Source organism: Phalacrocorax carbo, chromosome 2 (genome assembly GCF_963921805.1).
Source record: "Phalacrocorax carbo chromosome 2, bPhaCar2.1, whole genome shotgun sequence".
Classification (NCBI taxonomy): Eukaryota; Metazoa; Chordata; class Aves; order Suliformes; family Phalacrocoracidae; genus Phalacrocorax; species Phalacrocorax carbo.
The window spans coordinates 41612848-41639539 of NC_087514.1; the positions used below are offsets into that span (position 1 = coordinate 41612848).

General features: G+C 39.5%; 1 protein-coding gene and 1 long non-coding RNA gene across 3 annotated transcripts in view; one reads left to right on the top strand and one right to left on the bottom strand.

Moving 5' to 3' along the window:
* Nucleotides 1-911: 911 nt before the first annotated feature.
* On the bottom strand, nucleotides 912-25980 carry LOC135311915 (uncharacterized). The gene is made up of 3 exons (XR_010371464.1): nucleotides 25903-25980; nucleotides 2342-2504; nucleotides 912-1552 (listed from the first exon to the last, which is right to left on the bottom strand). It is a non-coding gene; the product is annotated as an uncharacterized LOC135311915 (long non-coding RNA).
* The window catches only part of TOX (thymocyte selection associated high mobility group box), a 230517-nt gene continuing 228493 nt past the window's right edge, over nucleotides 24669-26692 (top strand). The window contains exon 1 of one of the 2 annotated variants that reach the window (XM_064442662.1): nucleotides 24669-24778. Coding sequence is in view for 1 of the 2 variants with exons in the window: in XM_064442661.1 (XP_064298731.1) it covers nucleotides 26233-26334 (102 nt within the window). In the remaining variant the exon portion in view is untranslated. Of the gene's footprint in view, nucleotides 24779-26141; nucleotides 26335-26692 lie in introns of those variants that run through there. The other variant, XM_064442661.1, reaches the window with a different exon arrangement.

Consider the following 26692-nt stretch of genomic DNA (forward strand, 5'->3'; position numbering starts at 1 on the left):
AAATAATTTATGTTTTAGCAGATTGATAGCAAAATGAGGTGCAGGCTAAGAAGGTATTATGGCAAACAGATATAAGGCCACAGAAGTGAATGTAGTGAGGGCCTAGCATAATTTTTTTCTGTTTCATGTTGGCTTCAGCACATGCAGGACTGAGCTCTTCATTGTCACTTTGGCGGATTAGCAATTTGCTGTGACACTCAGCTGGCCTCTGCATGGGCAGACCTGCTGCAGCCCAGTCCCTACCTGCAGCTGGCTTAGCAGGGTGTGCTTTTCCAGAAGCCTGTAAGAAGAATTGAATTCATACTTTTCTTAGCTGTAACAAGAAGTTGTCACTGTCTCCACAGATTACAAATATGGGCAACATTCCTCTGCCATGTGAATTCTGGTATGGACCGTTACTTTGCCTACAGTAAATAAAGAGGTTGCTTACTGCTGCAATGTTCACCTATTGAAATATTACTATTCCAAGAATACATTAATGTCTTTGAAATGTTGTCCTTTTTGTTACTTTCAAATTTGTCAGAACTCTGTTTTCTAATGACGATTTTGGAAACATGCAAAAGTTTTCTGAGAACATGAAAATCTTTTACTCCCCTTGAGTGCTCAGGTTGCTGTGCTAGAGCTGGTCTGAGGCTCCATCTTCCAAATGGTCACTTACTCACACGTGTAAACAGGCAGGAGTACATTCAGTGGGGGAAACTGAAACTACCAGCAAGAGGGAGGGCATTCACCTAAGTGGAAAATCCAGGTTCAAGCCTCTCATGTAAAGCAGACAAAAGAACAAACTGACCTTTGTGCTCTCTTGGTTCACAGACACCCATTGGCTGGTTGGGTATGCTAAGTTTTATTCAGTTTTAACCAGAAAACCCTTCTTGAAACTGAAGTTTTGTTGAAATCTGGTACATTTCTGGAAAAAGAAGAAAACCTTCCCATTTCAGCTAACCAACATTTTCACTGAGAGATTCTGACACAGTTCTCATGGTAAATAGATATTTTTAAATTTTTATTATGATTCAGTAGTGCTATATTTATGTAGAGTACATTACATTCTGTGTTTACTTAATCTCAGAAGATATAACAGTAATATATGGAACAGTTATGTACAGTGGTAAGACTTCATGTATACATTTGATACATTAACCTGCTATTGTTGTATGTTTATGGAATAACAATGAAAAAATATAAAATATTGTAACACTTTATCTTCGATGACAATGTTATGCTAATTCATCATATTTTATGTATTCTGAAGACACTTTTCCTTTCCACGGTAAAAAATCACCACCTCCCAGTATTTTTTCAAGACTGTTGTACACTCATTTGCCAACAGCAGATACTTCATTTTCCTCACAATTCTGGGACCAAAAAGGCAAGACATGTTCTGAGGTATACTTCACCTCGTACTAGGACATGCTTACACGCACACTGCGGAGACATCTCAGCATCCTCAGCTTTTACCAGCCATGTCTGAATGTTGGCCTTGCTATTACTTTGCAGCACCTCACCAGCAGCCATGACTTTGGTCTCCACTTTCGAGCTGTCTCCAATGTTTCTGTTGGATAAGTATATAAGCTCATTTTCAACTTTTTTTAAGACACGTTGGATTTTAATATACTACAGTTCTGAATGTGCTATGCTTTTTAGGGCTAATAGCAGAGGACGAAAGTAGAGACAGTAAAGAGCTAGTCTAACATATTCTGGCAGGAGGTGCTTGCACAAGACACCAGGGGTTTTAAGTGAGAATTTGATGTTTTCCTTGCACTCATATCTTCTTGTCAGCAGCTGAAGATCTGTCTAGCAGCCTCCAGAGCGGTTCACTTGGAGAACATTTACAGTGAGCCACCAATGAGCTAATAACAGCTGGGAAATAATAACCTGGCACCCACATTTTATCTCAGGATTGCAGCAGGTGGCAGTCACTGTTGTGCCATAATTTCCCCTATTTGCTGGAGAGGGTTTCTTCAGCAATCTGGGCAGAATTCAACTTTAGCATCAGTAATACTGAGTTGAAATTTATTTCCTCTGTTCACTGCATGCTGCTATAACCAAGTAATTTCCTATAGACTCAACCATGTATCTTGCATTAATGTAAGTACTAAAACTGTTCAGGCATCTTCTTTTTCCACATTTTCATCATGTCCAGCATCTGTTTGGTCTGCAAGTGAAAGCCTGGGCAAAGAACTACTGACTTCTTTAGGTCAGTTTAGGTTTTCTAAATTTATGAGTTACTTTAACATAAAGGATAGCTGCAACTTTTTTTGTAAGTTTGGATTTTCTGCCTTTTGTTTGGTTTTATGCTGCTTAGAACCTCACTTCGGGTACTTTAGTTGATTTTTGTCACCTTTGTTGAGGATGTTTAGAGCTGCCAAAACCTTGCAGGAAAGGCTTGCGTAATCATGGCTGATTCTTTACAGTTTGGTGAAGAGCATAAATAGTTCTCACTTGTGAGATTCTGGTTTTCCGTTCCAGCACTTCAGTGGACGAACTTCCTTGCTGTGACACACCTGATTTTTAAGATGTTGCAAGAGATTAGATGAATTCATGGAGGTTAGGGCTATCAGAAGATACTGCTGAGCGTATGTGGGCATATCAAATGAAAGACCATACCGTACTTGCATTGTTTGGAAGGTAATGGTTAGATACCTACTTGTACCCTTCATGTGTTATTTTCAGAGATAAGAGGAAGTGTGTCCCAGTATAGTAATTCTTACAAACTATATTTAATCTCCAGAAATTTCTTTTCTGTATTTTGAAATTAACCAGCATACTTTCTGTCTGACTAATTAGGCCAACATTCATTTAAAGGGCATCAGTTTGCTTCACTTTTCAAATTTACTTAAGGAGCATTATCTAATGCAACTACTCCAGTACATTTAGGTGCCTGTTCCCTATCATCTCCTTCAAGTTATTTTGATAAATGGGTGTACTGATGTTTGCTAACCACAGAACGTGATTTTATAGAACATCTTTGAGACATAGACCAGGAGTTTTCACATATGCTACAATTAAAGTGAAAAACACTTATGAAATTCATTCACCCTCTGGAGAGTAAAACCTACAGGAACTCTGGACTACAAAAACCTAATGTAATATGGAAAAACAAGTCAGTAGCCCAGCTTGAACCTGCCCCACTCTGGTAGAAGACATTCCCTTAACAAGAAAAAAATTTCATGGACTTTGCATTTACTGACAACAGCCATTGATAGTGATTTCCATGTATTTCTTTTTTTTGTCCTCTACATTTCAAGGCAATTTTAAAACTGTATTTCTGCTTTCTGCTAGGTACTGTAGACCTAAGGGGAACTTTAGTAATGTAGTTGAAAAAGTAAATAAATAAATAGACAGACGCAATGTAGCCTCCACCATCACACACTCATTCTTATGCCTCTTCTTCCCCTTCAAGTAAATTTTTCATGAGATCCACTAAATTCACAGGAGTCCTTATTTTACTCAGATGTCTTTAAAGCATCCGCCTCTTCTCTCCCCTCCACCAAAACTAGGTTTGTCACTAAAATGTTTGTCATAGGTCTGTATTTTTAAAATCTATCAGTTTGCCTAATTTATCATAGTAATATGACTAACAGTAATCATACTAATATTTTAATAATTAATACTAAATTATACTATTTTACCAATCATCCACTTTAACTTGTCTGACAAAGAAATACTGTAATTAAATATGTGAACTTAGTGACTAAGAATGAGGCATTACGACATGGTGTTGTCACTCATTTGCCTAGATGAAATAGCATTGGAGGGTATCTTGTGTCTTTCTCATTTCATTTGAGATAACAATGATGGTTTTGTTAACAGAGGACCTTAGGCTCCTTAAATGGCTGCTGGTCCATTACATTTGGAAACACTGCCTAAATAGGGTATGAAATCATATATTCATTTTTTACAGAGACACTAATGAGGACAAAAAATGAAATCCGAACTTAACTCTACCCAACAGTTAAATTTAGCAGTAGAGTTTCCATCCTAAATTCAGAAAATACCACCTAAAAGATAAACACTGAAATATGTTGAAGATGCATATTATACATGAAGTATTTTATTATTAACCTTGCCTGACATCTAGTACTCACTTCAGAAAAGCTCTTTTGGGCTCTACTTCATTGATTTTAATGGAAGCCAGTGGCCTATTCTATAAAGTACATATAGAAGGCCATATACCACAATGCAAGTAATTTGGCATACATCCATAAGTCTTGAAAGGAGAGGCACTTAGAAGTGTGAATGTGAATTGCTTTGCAATCTGCAGTGTGGTAATATAGCTGTCAACCATATTTCATGTTGTGCAGGACTATGGATAGAAAGCATCTCTGGAAAGATACGCTTTTTAACTAGCAGAGACTGAATGACTGACATCCAAATACCCTTTTTTCTATAGGGGTCTAAAAAGTCCATTTAAGAAGTGCAATAGAGAAGACTACCTTTCACAGAACATGGTAAACTTACCTAAAATGTGGTTGAAAAAAAAAAGTCCTTCTACAGAGTGTGCATGTAATATTAAAGAGAGAGAGAGAATTCATGTACTTGCATACAGCTAGAAATGTGAAAGTTGGTGGTTTTGGTTCGGAGGGTCTGTGAATCCTTACAAGGTTTCAATTCCTCCTGAGTTTGCAACCTTGTGTTTTACTTTGGGTTATGGGGTGAAAAAGCTAATACTCAAAACAATACTCATCAAGTTACCAAGATGCTCCTTTCTTCAAGACGAAATCATTAAAACCACGAAGTCTTGGCAGCATTTCTACCTGAAATTATCTGTTTTCTAATATTCTCTGGCTATTTAGCTTCACTGAAAAGTTTACAAATTTTGGCAAACCTCATCTGAGTTCTAGTTTTGTTGCAGATCATGAAGACACGAAAGTGTCTACTTGCTTCTGCTTTCATTATGAAAGCTTCCCCACCATGTATACGTGGCCATTTAAATCAGACAGTAGTGGCTGAAGTAATGCATTAGTGTCATCTGGGATCTAAAAAAGATGAATTTGACTTCTGTAGCACAATAACATGATTTATGTTAAACCCTTTATTTTCTTGCTCAACTGGGTATCTCACTTTCAACTACTCTTTGATGTGTTATTTGTTCTGAGCAACCCACCAGATTTCTCTATGGTGCAGTTTCTTCCTACTCCGTAATACTAAGATAACATTTACTCAGCTTTGTAAAGGTGCTTAGACAATTTAGGATGAATGACTAAAAAACAATTATTACTATTATGTTCTAACAACTGTATGAGCCATATATAGAAAAAAAAAGGTATAGCATTCACAGAGCAGGCATTTTAAAATGAAACAGGTTTTAAGCATTCAGATCCTGGGGTGAGGGGAGGGTTTGAGTTATATACCCAGTAATATTGCATTCAATGCAATTTTGCTGCTTAGATGGAATTAATCTTTTAAAAACCTGCTCTCCTCTAGAATAAGACTTAGAATTTAGTAATCAGTTCAAATTGGTCCAATCAGGGATATAATCCAAATAACTTTTCTCCTGAAATGCTTAAGAAAATATCCCTGCATGTTTGGTGTCCTGCAGCCTCTACACACGCAGTACATGTTTCACTTTAATACCTCTCTGTTTTTCAGAAGCTGACTATAATTAAAAAAAGTTTAAAATTGTTAAGAAGGAAAACAAAGCATCTGATAACAGATAAAACCAGGGTCAGTGTCTGATTCACTGGCGCTTTCCCAGGCACAAGACATGTTTTCCCCAGGGGTCATCAGGTCCAGGAAAGCTGCATTCTTTCTGCCAGGCACTTTGTAATGTGCAATGAACAGTGTCATTTATTTTCATTTCCTCATACTTAATTGCATGCTTCTTGCTTCCAATATTAAGCCAGAAGGCAGGTGGTAGAAGCAGTAAACTAAACTACTACTAGCTGTCGGAGTTACGGACCATGCTACTCTCCTCTTGAAACAACCCAATTGTTTACAATTCAGCAGAAACTGCTGAACTGGAAAAACACTTGCTTCCATTGCACATTCAATAGAGATTTTTGCTTTTATTCTGAAAAAAAAAAAGAAAGCAAAAAAAAATTATACTTTATGCTTAGCTAACACAAGCTCCTTAAATTTATCAACATTTTATCACAGTAACAGGAAGCAATATATGAAGTTATTGTTTTGGTAAATGTACCAAAAATATTTTTAAGGTATAGTGGGGTGACTGCTTTAGCAAAGTAACATGTCACTAATGCTACTTCTGGAATTAATGAATTCAGTACTGAGCTATTTGAAAATTTAATGATCATGCCTGAATATAGAAACAAGACGTTTATCAGGTATGCAAAATTTAAGATTATCATATTTGGAATTCAATTATTTCATTCATTGTGGAAGCTAGCATTTATTTCATTTTCCCCTATTATAATAAATAAAATAAAGCTCTGTCAAAGACCCCCTTAAAGAACTTACTTAACTTCATCTTCATGGTGCACCCAGGCTTTACTTCTGGGGTATTTTAATGACAGGTATGTCACTACTACAGACAAATCAGGATTTACTGGCATATTTATATGCAATGCAAAGTTCTCATGCCGCTGTCGCATTCATGGATAGAACTTTATAATGTGTAAGACTTTTTCCAGTAGTAACACTGTTGTGCCACAGATTTGTGTTACTGTTGAAATACCCTGCTGAAACAGATACTAGAAATCATACTATATTGCCGTTAAAAAATGACAAAGGGGGAAAATAGAGTAACAATAAATATATTCATGGTTATTAAAAAATATCCATTCCCACTACAGTAACTTCTAACTCTACCCAACTGTTTTAGATAAAAAGGTGCTACTTACTCCTACTGAAATTATCTAACAGTGAGAAATAATAAATACAGGATTTCTACAAATATTATTTGCTTATTTGCATAATAATACAAATGTTAGTAACATACCTAGCAAAAAAACACTATATCCGAACATGCTCTCCATTTTAGTTCATAAGTTTTCCATGTACATGAGGTACATGTACATGTTAATCATTTTAATAGTATAAAATTTCCTGTGTATCATGAACATATCACTGTTCACTTTCTGTAATACCGCAACAAAAGACTACTGATGCTGTTATTTCAGGATAAATAGTGTTTTTGAACTACAAAAAGACAAATATACACAGCTCAGGCTGAATACTGCAAATTACATGGAAGCCTTTACAACTTGGCATTATACCCTCTTGATGTCAGTGGAGCTCTGAGCAAAGGAACACTTCTCTTGCACAATAAAATGGGATTGTGGAGCTCCATATTAGGAGGAATGAGACATCCCATTTAGAAATAGCAGTAACATTAAAGCAGGCATACTTTATTAAAAGAAATCCAGTCCTAATCTCTTGTGTATGATGAAAGAATATAGATTAAGAAAAGAGTGTAAGCAGCTGGGCAAAAATGAAGGTACATTTGTAACCTTTCCTACTTTATTCTATCATTGATGGATTTGTTTATTTTCATAAGTAATTTTTTCTTCATAAATTCCTATGCTGCATTGAGAGCATCCTAATTAAACTGAAGATCCAACTGCTCTAAGAAATGAGTGGGCAAAGGTTAAAATTTGGAAGGCTACTAAACTGTCTAAAGCATCAGATTTTCTTGTACAACTTAGCTTTTAATAAATTGAATCCTATTTGTTTTCAGTGAAACTCAGGTTTGCAGACCTAGCTCCCAAAGGTATTCAGGAACCTCATTAGATTTCAAAGTATTCACATAGTCCCATTAAAATCAGTGGAAGTTAAATGTCCTTTGGAAATCCCAACAGGTACTTTTTTCTCCATCCTTCAGCAGTAAAATCTCTTAGGAAATATGACTTTTAAGGACAGAGTTTTAATGTCATTAGAACACCTAAGTGACAATCTAATTTGTTCTGGCCACCCTTACAATCAATGGGGAAGGACCAAGGAAACCAGAGGTGGTGTGGGCACTTTGGAGTTGCCCATCACTTTATCACTTTCCATATCCAACTGGAAGAATTTAGAGTAACTGACTCCTTTTCTGCCCCTTACCTAGGTACCTGAAATTACATGAGATCCATCAGACCTTATAGATTAAAAATAGGTTATTTTGGATGTATTTTTGAAAAATTTATTGCCTTTTCCCCAACACTCTGCCTAACGTTTTTTGCTCCAGCTCCCAACCTTCCTCTTGTGATCTGTTTTTTTAAGACAGATTAGAGGCAATTCTAGAAAAACAGAGAATCCCAAATGAATATAAGGAAAGCTTTTAAATTCTGAAGAAGAATTGGTTTAAGACGTGCTTCTGCCCTTAGGATTCTCTATTGCCGAGTTCTTGGTAACAGCACTTTTGAATCATTTTGAGTTACCAAAGTCCACCCACATACTGAAAAATGAGCATAAGGAGCAATTTCAGTTCTTCCCCGCTCCAGTAATGTACTGTATAATCACTTTTTGAATGAATATAACAAAATTTCTTTTTTTGGAGGGGTGAGTTCACCACTTAATAGAATTTCTGGCATGCAACATAGCAAAATTTCTTAACAAGTCCTGGGGAGAGCTAGGAATGGCACCTGGAAAGTCAGTGCTCTTAAGAGAAAGCCGAAATATCAAAGGGAAGGGACTACTCAAAGTCCTTTAATCTATACAATTATGCCGTGTTAGCATGCATAAAGGGAGACACCTCCTTCCACCCAAGAATCACAACATACAGTCTTCTTCTGAGCACTTTTTTCATGAACCAAAGGGGAAAGAGTCTTTCCTCACACACTTTTTCCTCCCAAAGACAGCCATATACAGAAGTATTTTCTTGCTCCTGCCCTGCCAATAATTCCATTTGGGACAGACAGAAAAGCAAGATGGTAACAAGGTGGATTACAATCTGCAGCAGGAAAGACTCAAGATTCATCACTTGATTAAAAAAAAACAATAATTTTTAAAAAATTAAATACCCAGTTGAGCCCAAAAGACAACTAAGCCTCCCTTTCTGTAGAAGCCTCTAGTTACTAAGCCGTTAGAAGTCTCTTATGCCTGGATACTCAGGGAACCACTAGCTGAGAAACTCTTTGCAGTGGGAGTGATGGAGGGCAAAACCTACACACGTATACTTGATAGACCAGTAATGGCTACCAGGCTGGTTTATGTAGGTTAGCTAAGGAAAAGAATACTTACTTTGTGAATTCCAGTAGTGCTTGGATATGACTAAAGAGACCATGTGGCTCTGCATGGTTAAATGAATGGTTAAGATTGCATTTCTCCTGCCAATGTCCAAAAAAGACATGTCTCTCTACTGCTGACATTGATATCTCAGGATACAAGTGCTCCTGGCCTTATCCTATAGCTGATTTGGAAAGTATTTTGAAATTAGGCAAGATAGGTACTTACAGTACTAAGGATAAAAGTCTGTGGAGTCCAGCCTGACATGCTTTTGGAAATTAAAGGCCTTTCCCATTGGACTCTACTATTCATATTTTTGAAGTCAATCAAAAGTGTTGATTTTCACTCAAGACCAGACTCAAGAGCAAAGTCCTCACTGGAAATCTCCTACCATTTAGCAAAACATGATGATCCCCCAAAGATATCCTTATTGGACTTCAGCCAAGAGGATTGCTGAACATGAGTACATTACAGCGTTAGCAAAGACAGACTAGCCTGCCTGCAACACAGATTGCTATGGGCTAATAAACAATGCCCGCCTAACTGCAAAATCCACTTCCTCATTCCTTGGTGGACTCAACTCCATTGTGATATTGCATTATGGAAGCGTCCAGAAGTGTTTGAGAGCTGGCTAGAACTGTAAGCATCTCACGCTTAAAAAGAGACATCTAATATTTATATACTGAAATGCCTTTTATGTTGCCATTTGAAGCACGGTCGGTGCGTAATCTTGCAGATCACTCATTCACAGGTCATGTCTATATATCTATAAATTCCCTAACTGCAGTGTTTGTTTTTCATCTATCCAGATGAATACCCAAAAAAATATCACTTACCCTTTGACATGATAAATGACTCTGTGGGGATTTTATTGCTGAGATGCAATACTCCGGAGAGCCATGCAATCGTGCAATCCAATTAGTGTTTTAGATGGTGCAACATCATTCAGGGAATGAATGGGTAGAGATACTTTACAAATAATATTGTCAGGATTGTCTTTTCCCTACCTCTTCCCTAAATCACCTCCACAGGTATGGATGTGTACGTATACACTGATATACACTACACAAATTACTGTTCTGGATAAGATCATTTCTGCTTAGAGACCATTGGTTTTGTTGAATATCATTTATAAAGGCTTTTCGAATTGTAGACAAAATCTTTACATAGAGTACACATTGATGAGTACATGTTGAAAATGAAGAGAAAAATATTTGTAAGCTGTGTCAGTCCCTATACTCCATTTCAATTTCATTTCTATGATGGCATTTGAAAGCAGTGGAGAATCTAGTTTGAACTTTTATTTTTATTTCAGTTTTGTCATGTCCAAATTATAAAAGGCAGATCCCAATTCTTTGGGTACTGCAATTTAATTTACCTCCAAAGATGTATTTCTTTTCTTCTACTTTTTGCTATATATTTGCTCACAGCTGAAATTGCTCAGTCATAATGAAAACACACTTACTGCATTCCAAATGCCTGCATAAGTATGCATTTGGGGGATAGTTTCCTTTTATTTAAAGCTATCTGCAAGGAAAAATATTGGCAAAATATACCATTCATTCTTGAGACAGTTTTCAGTAAAAGTTAAGGAGAGAAAAAAAAAAATAATCCTGGTGCCTATTCCATTGAGCCCTAATTTGAGAAACTCTAGTGTAATTCTGATGGCTAATCTTGGTATCATTTCTGCTCAGGGTTTTCCCCACGCCTCCTACGGAAGCTTACAGCAGTAAGTTATCCTTAAATTTCTTACCCTTGCCCCCAGTAAATGGACTACAAATTAGATAAAGTAACTAGTCTCACCATACCGTGATGCAGAACTCCACTTTTCAAGCCATTCACCCATTAGAAAAGAGTATGACTTCCTTGAGCTGCATTATCAGAACCATAGATTTTATAAATTGCAAAACTGCATGTTTTTTCTGTCTCGGGTACTTCGTTCTTAAATTTGCTCATTCATTCACGCCTAACAGAAAAAATAGGTTATTGCCTCCTCCGTCCGGAGTACCAATTAAAAATTAATTACACTCTAACAAAGGCACAAAATTCTTAGACCTTGATGCACCTTCAAAAAAGTTATCATGGAGTTGTCAATTTTCTTTTTTTTCTTTATCCCCCCTGAAAGATTTTTTCAGTACTGCAAGATCATTTACTGGCAAAATATAGCTGAATGGAAGCAAACAATTATTTTTTATCAATACCTTTGGAGCTAAATTATACTGAGTGAAACTGTACTTATTAAAACATATATGTTGAATGAAATTTGGGTGAAGTATTTTTCTGTGATCTTTAAAGTTATATTAAAAGATAATGCCAGTAAATGAAACATATACTTGGCCAATGAATTCACTGAATTAAAACAAGGCACATAATTCTCTTTTCATTCCCATTTAGGCCCCTATTCAAAAAAGTACTTAAGAATGCCCTGCTCTTTAATGTGCCTACCATACTCCTTTAGGCATACGCCCCGCAAAATGTTTAAGGATGCACTTAGGCGTGTGTTTAAGTGGTCTGCTAAAACCAGATGTTATCTAGAAAAGCATGCAAGGGAAAGCGTTCATCACCCTTGGCTTGAAGAATCTAAGAAAAAATGCTTCTGTCTGAAAAAGCATCATAGCAGAACAGGACAAATGTTCATCCTGATTGAAAGGAAAAGCAGAAAATGCTCTCAGAGGCTGACGAAATCTGCCCTTTCTACCACCAAATCCAAAGCAGTAAGACAAATGTAAAGATTGTTCATCAGAGTAAATACAAGAATTCACAGCACTCGCTGCACAATCTTCTTCAGACCTTCTTGAAATCAATGGTTAAAATCTGCTTTATAAGTTAAGAGGACAGGAAAGGCTGTCATTACACTAGCTGGCATCACATCTAACCTCTACATAATTAAAGCATTTTTTCATATGCACTTTGTTACTTAGAAGACACTGTCTGGTTAGTAAACTCATGATGTAGCTTAGACTATTTGTTCATAGTTCTGTTTTTTTCACTACCACAACACCATAGCAACCTAAACACCAAATATTTATTTTCTTTCTCAAACACTGCAAGTTATTTTATGAAAATTTTTATGCAAATTGGGCAACGCATTGACTCACTCTGTTTGTCTCTCTTGTATTTATCTCTACAGCATCTATCACCATGGTGCCTAAATGCTGTGGTATCTTAGTGTTTGCCAGCTCTGTGTATCGTAAGAGTGGTTATCATCATTTTTGTCCACTTTTACATAGCCTTTTTATATAAACTGTAAGAAATTATTAGCTAGGATAGAACAGTCATGGATTAAATGCAGAGATGTCTTCTGTACTAATACACACAAATCAGAAGTAAAATTAAAAGTCCTTACTGTTTCCTTCAGTCTTCATTTACTCTGAGAATACAGCCTCTGCTAGTAATAGGTGTTCCGTTGATGAAAGCTTCTCTGATCTCAAAAACCCTGGCCTGTACTTAAAATCACTTGCATTCTACCTCCTAGCCAGCTTGGGTAACCACACCTGCTCACACAACAACACACTGTCCTAACGATTTTTTGTACTACTTAATTCAATTTACTTCCCTCCTCAGAACTCATTCGGATTGTATCTTCCCCCAGAACATACTCATGACACCCACAAATGACTTGTGCTGTCGTGAGACCCAGGCTGTGTAAGCAAGCCTGCAGAGCTTCCAAGCTGCTGCAAACTAGACAAGAGACAAGTAACTGCGACAGTTGTAAAAATACACCTGCTGCCGATGGTAAAAGCTAAGACCTTTTCCCCTCCTCCTTCTTTAATAACAGTCAAATGGAGAGCACAGGAAACTGTAAGTAAACTTTGTATTTGAAAATACTAACTTGGGCCAAAACATTGTCACAGTGTATTTGGCTCACCTTCAAATAGAACATTTTTTCTCCCCAAATATTAAATGGAAAAAGTATAACGAGAAAGAAGTGAAATGGAAAATTGCTAAAGCTGAAGAACATTGCACACAAAAAGGCACTATTTTTTCTAACAGCTCTGAGATGATATGAGAAAGAGAGAAATGGTGTGGAGGAGGGGGAGAGGGAGGGAGAGGCAAGACAAGGGAACATGAAGCAGACTGAAAACAGAATGCGAAATAACTGATACTGTTATGGAAAGGCTACAAAAAATTAGGAGGGGGGACAAAACCTATGGAGGCACTTTCAATACCATAAATATCCTGTAAAGTAGTTTTTCGATGAAACTCTTGAATGTAATTGGACTGGTCATCATTTAGAAAGCCTGATTTTTCATAGTTCATCTTGCCACGGGCCAGACTGCTTCTACTTTTTTTCCCTATAGCATGTTTTACTCTGTGGAGTTTATCTTACTCCCTGCAATGCTACATCATAGTTAAAATATAATTCTTAGCTGATGTTTCCATTTAAAACCTGTTTTTTTAAATAATTGATAAGATAGGATTATTATTGGAAGGTAAGCCCCTCCAAATGCAGAAAAATGGGAAAATGTCTCACTTTGCAGCCGTTACTAAGGATGGCAACAAAGTTTGACAGCTGACATTTGGGGAAGTGAAAGAGCTGAAAACATTAAATGAATAAAGCATATTTTGTCTTTCTTAATGGAACATATATAGTAAAATACTCTAAATTTAATATTCATATTCTTAATTGGCGAACATAATGTTAATCAATGAAATGCAATGCATTTTGAGCACATCCAAAGCCATATAAAAGTGATGATGTCTATGTATACAGCACCTTACACCTTCAAAGAGTTTGTAAATAGCAACGCCTTCATTCTCATCCTGTTTCACTAATGCAAAGCCCAAGACTCCTGACATCAGAAATATGTAGAACAAGAGAATTTAGATTTTTCAAAGTTCAACTGCTGTTAGAGAGATCTAAAATTTCCACTTACTATATGGGAAACTTTGCCTAGATAAAAACTAGGTCCCTGTGAATTTCCACTCTGGAGGTGGGCACAGGCATGAAACCTCTTCTGTTGCAGAAAATAAATGAACACCATCATTTCTTTTCAGGATTACAAAATTCTTTGTTGACAGAAGTGTTCACAATCTCTGCCTCCCAAGATATCAAATAATAACATTGATCAGCTATAAAGGAACTAGCCAAATCTCTCCAGCTCATAACTTACCCTTTTTCTATATTTTGAAGGACTTGACAAGGAATTGGTGGGTTTACTTCTGTATAGCCCATTGTTATGGCATAGTTTAAAATCCTTCCATGCCATATAGGTTCATATGACTATACAGGTTATATTTAAATACATTTTTGAAATTACTTAATTTGATGTACCTTTTTATAACTGATCTGCCAAAGTTCGGGATTGCTAGCATGGCCAGTGGCTTTGAGAGTTCAACCCTTTTGTACAAATGACTGCTAACACAGTGAATAGTGTTAAATTATTGGACAGATTAAATGCTCACACACACCCCCAGATCTGGTACCTCCTCAAGCTGCTTTTTTAAAGGCACATAGCAAGTCTTTACTCCTTATATTACTGTTCCACTTTTTGTTCCCTGTCTTAAAGGAATTTTCGTCCTTCTAGTTCTCATGGGAAATTGTGTTAAAATTCAAGAACCTGACCTTAGGTTGCATTGAATATTCCCATTGACTTCGGGCCATAAAAAAGGAAAACTGTGGAGAAGAGTTATATTCTGTCAGAAGGAATATGGCTCCAAATGCTGGAATCATCCTGACAGCTCTATTTCAGAAGTTAGCCAAGGAGAAAAAAGGGGCCAGGCATCTTGAAAATTACATACACATACCTCACACACATGTATACACATACAAAGCATGAAGGAGAATAGAGGAGAGAACCTGGAAAGAAACCTTGCAAATTTATCAAGTGGCAGATGAATTATCCCCAAGAGTTTCATAGAAGCAGCAGCCACCCCATTTTAAGGTGAAATTTTATTTCAATCTCAGCTGCAGCATAATCTAGGATCCATCTGTTTCCCCCATTCCCCCTCCCTTCCCCTCACAGTCCCCCTGCTCCTTTCCAACTCACATGCCGACATATCTCAGAGGAATCACTTCATCTCCAGTACCACAGGTTTCACGGGCCCTACTGGGTAGGTAGGAATTGCAGTAAGAGGGATGGGATTGATAAAAAAAAAAAAGGAAGTAACAAATTTATTCCTATGAGTTTTCATCCCCGTCAAACCTTAGAAACTGTGTGTACCTTTGCGTTTAAGAGTATTTTCAACATTTTCCCCACCAATAATGTTTTAGGGAACATTAGTGACCAGTGAGTAGATCTATGTGAGCTATCTCTTACCATTGTTTCTACTCAATATCCATTCCTATTTATTTTGCCTGTATGATGGCCCCGCTTCAAGTCCTCATGAAATTACACTACACAGAAAGTCAGTCTTTAAAAAAAAAAAAAGAAAAAAAGCATTGGAATTTTCCGATGTTTGGTCTTCCTTAATACCAGAAACACATTTCACCTTTGAGTTTAGCAAGAGGACTCTTAGGTGCAGTTTCATTATTGGCTTAAGCTAACCTAAGTATGGAGTGTGCCAAGAGGCAGGCCCACTCTGTCCACCCTCCCCTCCCTCCTTGCCTCAGACCTAAGTAAATACTCTTCTCCTGTTTCATCACCAGTTCTCATGCTGCCACAGAGTCAGCCGGATCAAAAAAACCCAAAACAATCCACCTGAGATCTGAGCCACGCACTAATTTTCAGACAGCTCCTGACACAGCTGACCGTGCAGCCATGAGCATCCTCATCCTCCCCAGGGAGGCAACAGAAAGATGCAGCTGGAGGAGGGAGGGAAGCAGAGCAATACCACCATTTTCAGCAGCAGCACGGATTTAAATTTGCTAAAGCTGACTGCAAAACCACACCTCTGTTATGCTAGGAACAAAACCTCCAAATGAATCAAACTGTACAAAAGAAAAAGGCAGACCTGGACACTTGATTTTGAGCGTTCAAGGAAGACAAACAAATAAGAGATTCTCCTGATTCAGAAACACCAGATGGCACAGAGGCATATTTGAGTATGTTTCCAAAGCAGAACTAGCAATACTACCCTACACCTGGATGCTGTGCCCACACTAACTCCTGACTTACAAGCAGTGCCAATAATTATGGGAGTATATCCCTTAATTTGTGTGTGATAACGTGTGCACCTCTACAAATTTATTCCCATTAGGTTAAGGGAGAATTTGTCTGGCCTTTTTGGGTGTGCATGGAAAGCACTTTGGGAAGCTGCTGGAAGATACACAGTATTAGACGTGTGCTATAGCCCAACTTTCAGCAATAATGATCCCATGAGATTGATTGCATTAACACTGCTGATTTATACCTTTTGATGCCCAGGCAACTCAAGTTTACTGTGCTCAAATGTTTGTGTCGGAGTGTTAGAAAACTGCTCCTATTAAAATCTGAATAACCTCTGCAGCACAGTCAAAGCTGAGAGACGCCTTTATACCACCTAAGACAGGCAAAAGTCTGGGGAAGCAGGACAAACATATGTTGACAGGCCCAGCCTGATTTTGTTGGTTTAAATTGGGTCAGTGGGCTAGTTTGCTTCTGGGGCAGGAGGAAAACAGTTAACTGCCTTTGTGCAATCCCACTCCCCAAGAACACCTTAGCCTGATGCAAAGCTATCCAGTGAAGGTGAAACGCTGCAAAAATATTTCCATTTTTAATAGCTGACAACAGCAACATTAAGTATTGGATTTGTATTTCTGCTATGACACTTCAGAAGATCTTATCCTGGAACACTTGTATCTGCTGACTAATTACATAAGTATTGTTCATTTTGTGTCCTTATTACCCTAAGAGTGTGTTCACAAAGTTAGTCCTGTATCTGTGACGCACATCTGAAAGAGAATAACAAAAAGGCACAGAAGCCTGGGGATTTGATTAGTTTCTTCCAAGATATTTAATTGCCATTACAGCCAGAAATATGTAATACACTAGAATATAATGTTCTTTTTTGAGGGAAAAACTTGGGTTAAACACTAGCACAAATTCCACGTGATAGCAAGCAGTCTCAGGAGTTTTAAAAAGCAGAAGATGGCAAGCTAGACTTTCACTGGTTATTTGTAGCTCCTTTTATAACTTTTGGGCACAGAATCAAACTTCAACATTCTACATAGAAAGACAGAATCTTTCTGAAAGATCTTTTACAAATCAGCAAGACTGGAAATAATTTGATAGAAGATTTACCGTGTATGCTCTTTCAGCCATTTCACTGGAAACTCATTTTGGCTTTCTCTGAGGTAGAGATAAACCACAGCTAAGAGACAGTTATTAAATCTTCTTTATACATTCTGTATGAAATATATTAAACTACAAAAATACTATATTCAAATAAGGTTAAGGGTCTGACTTAAACCCACAAAGACATGGAAATTCAGAAATACTGTGTCTCCCTACCCTTTACTCTCCTCGGTGTGGCTAGGCATTGTAGCACAAATGACTTGTGCTCACATTCCTTAAATCTCTTCTTTATGGCACATTTCTCCTTAAAGGTACTTTCTACTTTAAGGCTCTTTCAGTCTGCATCCTCTCCATTAAATTCTGCCCTGAACAGTTTGGGGTTTTTATAATTTCTTTTTTTTTAATGCTTATAGAAACATAAAAGTGAGAAAAATAAGCCAAAAGCACATAATGGTTAGTCTTAGCAAGTTGCTATTTTTATTTTTATTTTTTAACACCTAACTGACAAATCCCATGTTAATGAGAGACAGGCAGACAGATGTAGGACATGCATGACTCTCAGCAAGTGTAAACACATGCTTCATCTCTCTCCCCCACCCTGTACAGTTCTACTTATACCTATGTAAATACTGATTACATATTCCTCCAGTGAACTAAAAAGGAACTTTGGAGTTGACACTGAACGAAGATTTTTCCCGTAAAATGGCAAGGGACCTTCTTCCATGATGAACTCTTTCCCCTCTTCCTGAATACAACAGCGACCAGTGGAGGCCACACTTTATTCAAAAGAAAGGCGCTTGCAGACCGTTCTTCCGGAGGGGCTCTCAGCTTTGAAACCACCTCTTACCTTGTGGTAGAGTAGTTTGGGCCTGCTGACCTCCTGGGCGAATTGCAGATTGTGTCTTCTCAAGACAACTTAAAAGCAGGGAAATTCCACTGTGGGGAGGGGGAAGGGTAAGTTAGGAGGATGGGTATTTTTTCTACGTTCTACAATCGTGAACAAGTCTGAGTTTCTCCTTATTCTCCTCTATTTCTAGTTATTCTTTGGTTTTAATTAATAATTGCCAGTGCGTTACGCAGTCAGGCAACTATCTCCATGTAGCTCTTAATAAATCTATATGCATTCAACAAATAGTTAGAAACTTGATCATTTAAAATGTGGCTTGGGGCTTCCCCTCCACATGTTTCACAGCATGTGATTAACACACATGTTCAACTCTCCTGTACTTACACATGCTACTGAAGCGCCTGTTTTTAAAGATGAACAACCAATACTGATGATTCATTCCCTTTAAACCGGGACTTCTGTAAACTGCTAAAAAAACAGAACAAGGGCCATTCCAATAAGAAAACAGTGTTGATTACACGCTGGTAGCCGGAGTAAAGGCAGATGATTTGGAGGACATCCGCAAACATTAATCTTTGCAGTTTGACTGTGATAAAAAGTAAAACATACAAAATCTTCAAACAAATAACCCTCAACAAAACAGTGTAAGACTTTAAAATAACAACAGTGATGTATTTTTATCTTATCACAGAACAAGACACAGGATTTCAGGAATTAATAGAAAGGAAGATATTCCTTAAACAGATGATATTAAACATGTCCCTATAACAATCTCTGTTGAAGAATAAGAGCAGCAGAAACTAGTAGCCTTGATCCAAAAAAGGTATTTCTGCCTTATACAGCATAAAAGACAGACAATCAGGAATAGCTCATCCATGAGAAATGGTGATGTCCTATTGCTGCCAAGGTCAGTCAGACCTGTTGTGATACATTCTGTAAATGCTGACTCTATCACTTATAGTTTTCCAAGGACTTCTTTAACACCTAGAGATTTTTTATTTTTATTGTGGAACAAAGCTATGACACGAAACTGTCAAACTAGAAAGCCCAGAAAAGGATGACAGAGAGTTTTTATTAGATTCGAGGGTGACAGCTCCATTGAGAAAAGAACCATATAGTTAGAAGACAGGTGGTCTGAAGTTCCTGGAGATCCAGCAGGAAAATGCTGAAATCTCAGCAGAGAAAGAAATTTTGTTCTCAAGCCAGCAGTCCAACAATTTATCAGACCCCTTAAAAACTGATGGCGGATGACATGTGGATGATGTATCTGTATCAGTCTATCAGGTGTGAATGGGACTGGATTTATTTGCTACAACAGGAAGCTCTAATGGAAACTCCCAACATAGTTTTACTATGCCTCAGTCCTGACCTTCTGCACTTCAAATGCCAACTGTGCCCCCTTGTGTGGTACTTTTCGGATGGTAAAGGTAAGTCCCTGGGGAAGTAGATTAAATTCGAGCAGGCCGTTTGGCTTTTTACTTTCTCTACTTAAAAAATAAAATGGAAAAAACCCTGAAAAGATAAGCTGTAATACCTTCTAGCCCTAAAAATAAATTTTATCTCTGTGAACTCTCTGCTATATTTATATGTACTCAGAGAGAATAGAGTTTGGATCTCTCTCTCTATTAGCATTTATAATTCTGGGCTTGAAGTACTAATTAAAAGCACATAAAAGAAGGTACATAGACTACTTTTTTACATAATGAGGTGGGAGTCTCCTGTTGAAAGACCCACCTTGCTTGGAGCTTTAAGAAACATCCAAGGTATTGCTTCACAGAGACCTTGTGAATATAAAGGACAATGAAAACTGTTCTCTAGCAAAAGACATCTGAGCCAGATGAAACAGCAGAGCACAGGAAAAAAGAGGTTTTAAGTAAGCCTGTAAAGATCTCCTCATGCCAGGAGAGCTCATACAGGGGCAATTCAGCTTTATATGGGAGTTTTATCAAAAAGGAGAATGATGACATCATTGTTCTGAATCGAAAACTGATTAATCATCTGCCTGGCGTCTGTCTTGGCAGATAAAAATTCCCTTTCTGATGTTATGGAAAAATTGGTGATACAGACTAGTTCTCATGTTGTCACCTGTCTCTGCTTGTGACCAGTACTCTGTTCTGTCTTTCCTTTTTCCCAACTATTCAGCTGACACATTCAGCTGATCATATGTACATTGGTAAAATATCTGCAAATATAGATCGCTATTTTTAATGGTATCAAACAGTTTGTACAGATTTGTTCTCAAGGCTTCTGTATACGATGCAGTCCCCAGACAGCATTTACATAACTTTTATGGATCCTCACTTTTTGAAGGAAAAACCAAAATGCCTTTAGGTTGGCTTTTTAAATTGCAAAAATAAATTGTTGAAAACACAATTTTCCTTAAAAAACCCCCTAAGTTTCTGAAACCCCAGTACGGTCCTCCAGTGTACTTCAGAAAAAAAAAAATAGCATGAAACCAAAATTCCCGATCCCTTATACTCTAGATGTTTCAAGATTGATTTAACAAGATAAGTGGAAGAGGGGAAAATTGGCAACCTTAACACTTGGGTATATCTTGCAATTGAGAACTATCATACACCATACTGTGATGTATTTTTGAGCCTTCCTGCATACCATGTGGACAGTGTATCTCATCTAAAATCACTTGATAAGATAGGCAATATGGGAAGAGGAAAAAAGGAACTTCATGTTTCCCTTTGTTTCTCTGACCATGAGAAATAATTTGATTCTAAGGCCCAGTGAAATGTCTTCTTTCAAGACTGGCCTACCTTTTGTGTGTCTGCAAGGCCACAATCAGTTTGGTACCTTGAATTGAACCAGCTGGCAGTGCCTTTGAAGCATACGGGAATGGATCGAAGCTGCAAATATGCAAGGTGAATTGTACATTTTTATACTTCTCTCATGGTTATTTAAGATCTTGATTTTGTGAGAATTACAGAGATGAGAACAATTTATTTCCATGCAAGTGTGATAATTTGGGGCTGGTCATTTTCACCACAAAGGAATTAAACAAGACAGAAGCAGTGGCTAAAATAATAAAATAGCTGCCTCTTTCATTACATGTTTGACAACACTTGATTTGACACACTATTAGGTAGCATTGCAAACTGTTTAAATACTCCTAAACACATATCACCGCAATTAAGCTTTGATGCCATATTGCAAATATTTTTGTTTAAATATACTGATTTATGCTTACTTATGAGTGCATACCCAGAACGTCAGCAACACTTAAAATGAATCAATTTCTTAAAGGATTTTAATTCATTCTGATGAAAAGACCAGATTAATTACTTTGTTTTAAATATGCTGTAATCTTAGCATCATTATCTTTTGCATCTTCCCAGATCCAAGTGTCATACCCAGTTTAAGGACATGAAACAAAACATCCACACAAAAGGGACAGACCCTTCATCCTATTATTATTTAATTAACTACTCTCTAGAAATTGATAAGCATTGAGCTTTGTTCTGAAAGGTAAATAGTCCTATGCATCAGTAAGTAAAGCAAAAATTTCAGCAGGAGGGATTTTCTCAGCAAAATCTCACGGCTCCCCTTTTAGCTCATCTGGCCCTCCTAGCTCCCAAACACAGCCCTCAAAACAAGAAGCAAAATGATTTTTCCAACCCAGCTGTTCTTAAATATGTAAGAGAAAACTTTTCTTTAAAGAAGAGCCAAGCTCATGAAAAGAGTCTTGTGGCACCCATGTATAATAAATAATAAGCCATCATCACAGTCTCACATTTCCTTCTTCCTAGGGAAATCAAGAAATCTTCTCTTTATAAGAGATGATCAGACATCTTCGTCTGGAGATCCCATGTAAAACTGCGTATAGACGTATGAGATTAAAACAAAACGATGTCGGTCTAGATTATTTTTTCAACTAAGATACCTGCATTTGTCTTTGCCTGAGAACATGATTTACGCCTACTGATGGCCCCCCGATATACTAGATGGAGCAGCTGGGTGAGACATTAGGACAGACAAGAAAATGACCTGTCATCTCAGATGTACTTACTTGTGTCCTATAGTTCTGACGGCCTGACCATTGCAGAGCCTCTATGAGAACATACGAATTGCTAGATGGGTGCAGACTGAGGGTCTGCCTTGCCAGCACTCTGCCTCGAACGATGGCTCTAGGTGTGACAGCCTGAACCGAGAGCCAGCGTGTAAGATACTTCTCCCCATCCCCTACCCCAGTGTCTCTACCTCCAGCTATTTTCAGCTCAAAGGAGTTGCTGATCCATTTATGGTTTGTCTAGCTAATGACCTCCTTAGGCCTTCAGGCTGCTGCTATGTAAACTTCTTGCATCCACAATGCTGTCTGGCAAGGAATGCCGTATGAGTTCTCCATTGTATGGAGAATATTCATACTACGTAGTCTCACTCCAGCAGACAGCATTTAAAAGAATAAAAACTTTTTTAGTATCAGCAGATACAGATCATGTTTCTCAAGGCATTTGTTCCTATTTATAATAGAAAACCAATGACACTCTTCTCATATGCTGGTATAGGAACCTCTTTCAGGACTATTTTGGAGACATTCACTTAAATGTTGAATGGCTTTAAAAACTCAGTGCCCTTCTGAACAAATGTTCTTTCCTTTTAAGCTTCTAAAAACTGATTCATGCTTTTTAATCTGCCGCAACTTTTTTCTAGAAAATGCACTTATATGAGCTGAAGTGGCCGAGTTTGATACACCATTGAATTATCCTGGAAAGGGCCTTGGTTTCTCAGTCCACAGAGGCAAAACCTGCAATAGTATCAGCATTTTCAGTTCCAGTCTCCACAAATGCATCATTATTCTGAAAACCCCAGAGAAAATGTCCCCTACAAAACAAAAGAAAACTTAATGGATTAATATACATAGATTTTTAATTTTTACAAACTGTACAGATAACTGCCACAAATCTCAGGTGTTTTCACCATCTTGATGATTAAATCATCTCTGTAAGTAGCAGCAAAAATTTTATAACCTCTCAGGGCCTGCATCATTAAGTACTGAAAATAACTTGAAGTGCTGTGCAAAGCAAATGGTATAGTTGTAAACTCCTACAGACTCCTAGGAACTTGAAGCCTTTCTTAAGGCAATAGTCAGTAATATTTCATATAAATAAAGAGGCAAATATCTGCTTTTACCAGCTCTGCATTAGCTTCGCTGTACCTACATACACCCCATATGCACCTGCATACACCCGTCGCCCAGATCAACCCTTCTAGAATCAGTATATCTCTACCACCTTTCTCCACAACAGGCTGAAAACTAATCCATGGTCCACAAATAACAAGTTTCTCAAACAGCAGCTTTGCACTGCAGAGCTTGCAATCTGTCTCCCATTCACTTTGTCAAATTATGGTCCACGTATCAGCCATTTGCAGCAGTGATATATCTGTCAAGCGTCAAGCACATTTTTTGCAAAGGAAAGTCTTTTTTAGGATTTTTTAACTTTCAAAATGTCTAATCCCAAACATGCAAAATAATGAGTCAGATGCCAAAAAATCATGAGTTGTTTTTTTTTTTTTAAATATGTTAATGTCTTTTCCTTTGCTTTCTGGAGCTTTTTCTGGGTCATGTTTTCAAGCTTTTCTCCAAGGCCATAAGGGTTTCAAACATGATTAAAAAGAAAGCAACTGAGATCCTTTTGTAATTGTATGTTTAAGGAAAACATTTATTGCCATCAAACTTAAATTGTGTTGAACTGACAACCAAGAATCTTCAGAGATATTTTTCATCAAATAATCCTGAAAAAGGAATATTGCTTCAAACCTGTTTTCTCTAGAGTTTTGTTTACATTACTTATGTATTTTTTCCAGATAATTAAGCTTTAATGAACACAGGTTGTTAGACATGGAGGAAAGTCATGACTTAACACTATCTTGAAGGACTCTTTACAATATCAAAATATCTGAGGTACAGATTATAGAACCTCACACAAACAGGGATTTCTTCACCTGCAGTTTGTGATTTGCTCCCCCTTAATACTGAGTCCCCTTGAAATCTTTACTCTGAATTTTTTTTTAGTGTCGAGAAGACAGTTTCATGTGACAACATGCATTACAAACCTTCTTAAAAGTTCTTCCGATTCCAACTGTTTTGTAACGGAACTGTTCACGAGTATTTGATAAAGGTAACCATTCCTGTTAATTGTCATCATCTCAGCTTATTTGTGTGGCACTCACTAATTTGTTTTTATTTAAAGAGGCAAGGGCATTCCTTTCTTTTCATGACACAATTCCTCTGTAGGGCACTATCTAAGCTCAGTATAGTGTCCTTCCTGTATTCTTTCTCTTCCATCCTTTCTGTCCTGATTAAAACTACCAGAGACTCAGCAGGAAACTCAGCAGGATTCCTCATGGTGTCTTGAAGTCACCCTTTCTTTCATTATTTTTGGCTGTTAAACCTTGTTGTGCCCCTCAATCCCTCTCCCCCATCCCACCGGATTCCCAACTTTCCTTTGTCAGCACCCTTGTTTGCAGCCTATCGTGCTACTCTTCATCTTCACTATCCCATTCTCTTCCCCTTCCTTCCTTCCTCTCAGTTCGCCCGTCTCCTGAAGTTTCCCTCCTCCATCCTGCTGCGAGGAAGACTGCGCCTGGGGTCAGTACGGGCGGCAGCACGGCCAGGCCCAAGCACTAGGATCTAAGAAGGCAGACCCCAGCTGATGAGGTATTTCACAGGTGGTTTTCTTTACTTTTTACTTGCTTCCCGATTTCTGAAGCGTGCACATGGATCACAGTTTATTTCTGCCACCACAAACTCTGGGTGATGGATTCCATTCTGCTGGGACAGAAGATGAAGGGCTCACCCAACCCGCCGGGCCCTGCCTGCAGCTCGACCCTGGTCAGCCTCACAGACTGCCAAGGAGCCGCGGCACGGGGCGCCTGACCCGGCCTTTGCAACACGGCCGTGGAGACGGGCCGGGGGCTCTCATAGAGGCACCGCCAGGGACCTGCCCGCGGCCACGCTGGCAGCCTGTGGCCGGCCCACGGCGGAGTCCGGGGCCCGAGCCAAACCCCTCGCTCCCCCGCCGCCGCCACGGCCACCCCGCCCTCCCGCCTCCACGCGGGCCCCGGGCCGGGCCGGGCCGGGCCGGGCCCAGGACGCCGCAAAGGCAGGCGGCCGACGGGATGCCATAGTAACCGGCGGGGGGCCGGGCGGCGCCGGGGGGCCGGGCGGGGAAGGCCGGGTGGGAGAGGGCGGGGACGGCGGCGGGATGGCGGGCGCGGCAGCGCCCCCTCTCCGCCACTCCCAGCCCCGTCCCCGGCGGCCGCAAATGGCTCTTCCTTCGCCGGCCCCTTTGTGTGAAGCACACTCGGAGCAGCGACTCCGCCGGCGGAGTGCGCCGTGTCCTTTGCCGCCGCCCGCCCAGCCGAGCCGAGCCGAGCCGAGCCGAGCCGAGCCAGGCCGGGCCCAGCCAAGCCGAGCCCAGCCCAGCCCAGCCGAGTCGGGCGGCGCGGGGCGGCCATTCCGGCGGGGCGGGCGGGCTGCCTCGCCGCTCCCCCCGGGGGTGCGCGGGGGCCCCGGCTGTCGCCTCCCCCCCCCCCAAATCCGGCCCTGCTCCCCACGGTGGAGGGCGACCAAAATACACCGCCACCAAACCCACCCAAATAAATAATAGCAAGAATAATAATAATAAAAAAAAGAAAACGGGAAAAGAACAGAGGGAGCGAGGGAGAGGGAGGGAGGGAGGGAGAAGCGAATCAACTCCGAGACTCCCATAAAGAGAGGCACACACGGAGCTAGCGCCCCGGTGCCGATGCGTGGGGGAAACAATAAGTACTCGAAGTTACCTGCCCTGCCGTAGAAGAAGGAGGGTTTGTTGATTCTCTCGCAGACATCTGCAGACCGGTGCTTTTTTGGAAGAGGGCTTTTTTTTTTTTTTTTTTTTTTCTTCTCCCTCCTCTCCTCTCTCTCTCTCTCTACAAACCACAAACGGATGTGAGGCAGGGAAGGTGTTTCTTTGACTACTGAAGTCAGGCACCTCTTTTTTATTCTTCTCAGTCTTGTTGTGTGTCCCCCCCTCCCCTCACACACACACACACACACACACTCACGCACACCCCTTTTTGCACCAACATTAACGACAAAAAGAAAAGGAGTTTGCTTGATGTTTTAGTGAAATGGACGTAAGATTTTATTCACCACCTCCTCAGCCTGCAGCCGCTCCTGATACGCCTTGTTTGGGACCTTCCCCCTGCCTGGACCCCTACTATTGCAACAAGGTGACTCGTGTTTTGTGTCGTCCGAGGTGTTTTATCTGTGCTGTCGATTGTGCTGTTGTCGCGGCGCGTTGCATGAGCGGGCGCAGCGCTTTTGGGCAGCCGCGCACCAAGTTCACCGGCGAGGCGCAGAGGGCAGCGGCACCCGCCGAGATTTGGGGTTTGGGGGGGGGGGGGGCGCAGTGCCGCCCGCCCCGGAGAGGTGCCGCCGGGACACGCACCCGCTCCCCTGCCGGCACCCCAAATTAAAACCCCGGAGTAGTTTGGGGGCGGGCGGCTGGAGCGGGGGGTGGGGGGGTGAGTGGGTGGGGGAGGCATTTTCCATAATATGTTCCCTTTTGGAGAAACAGCGTGGACGAGG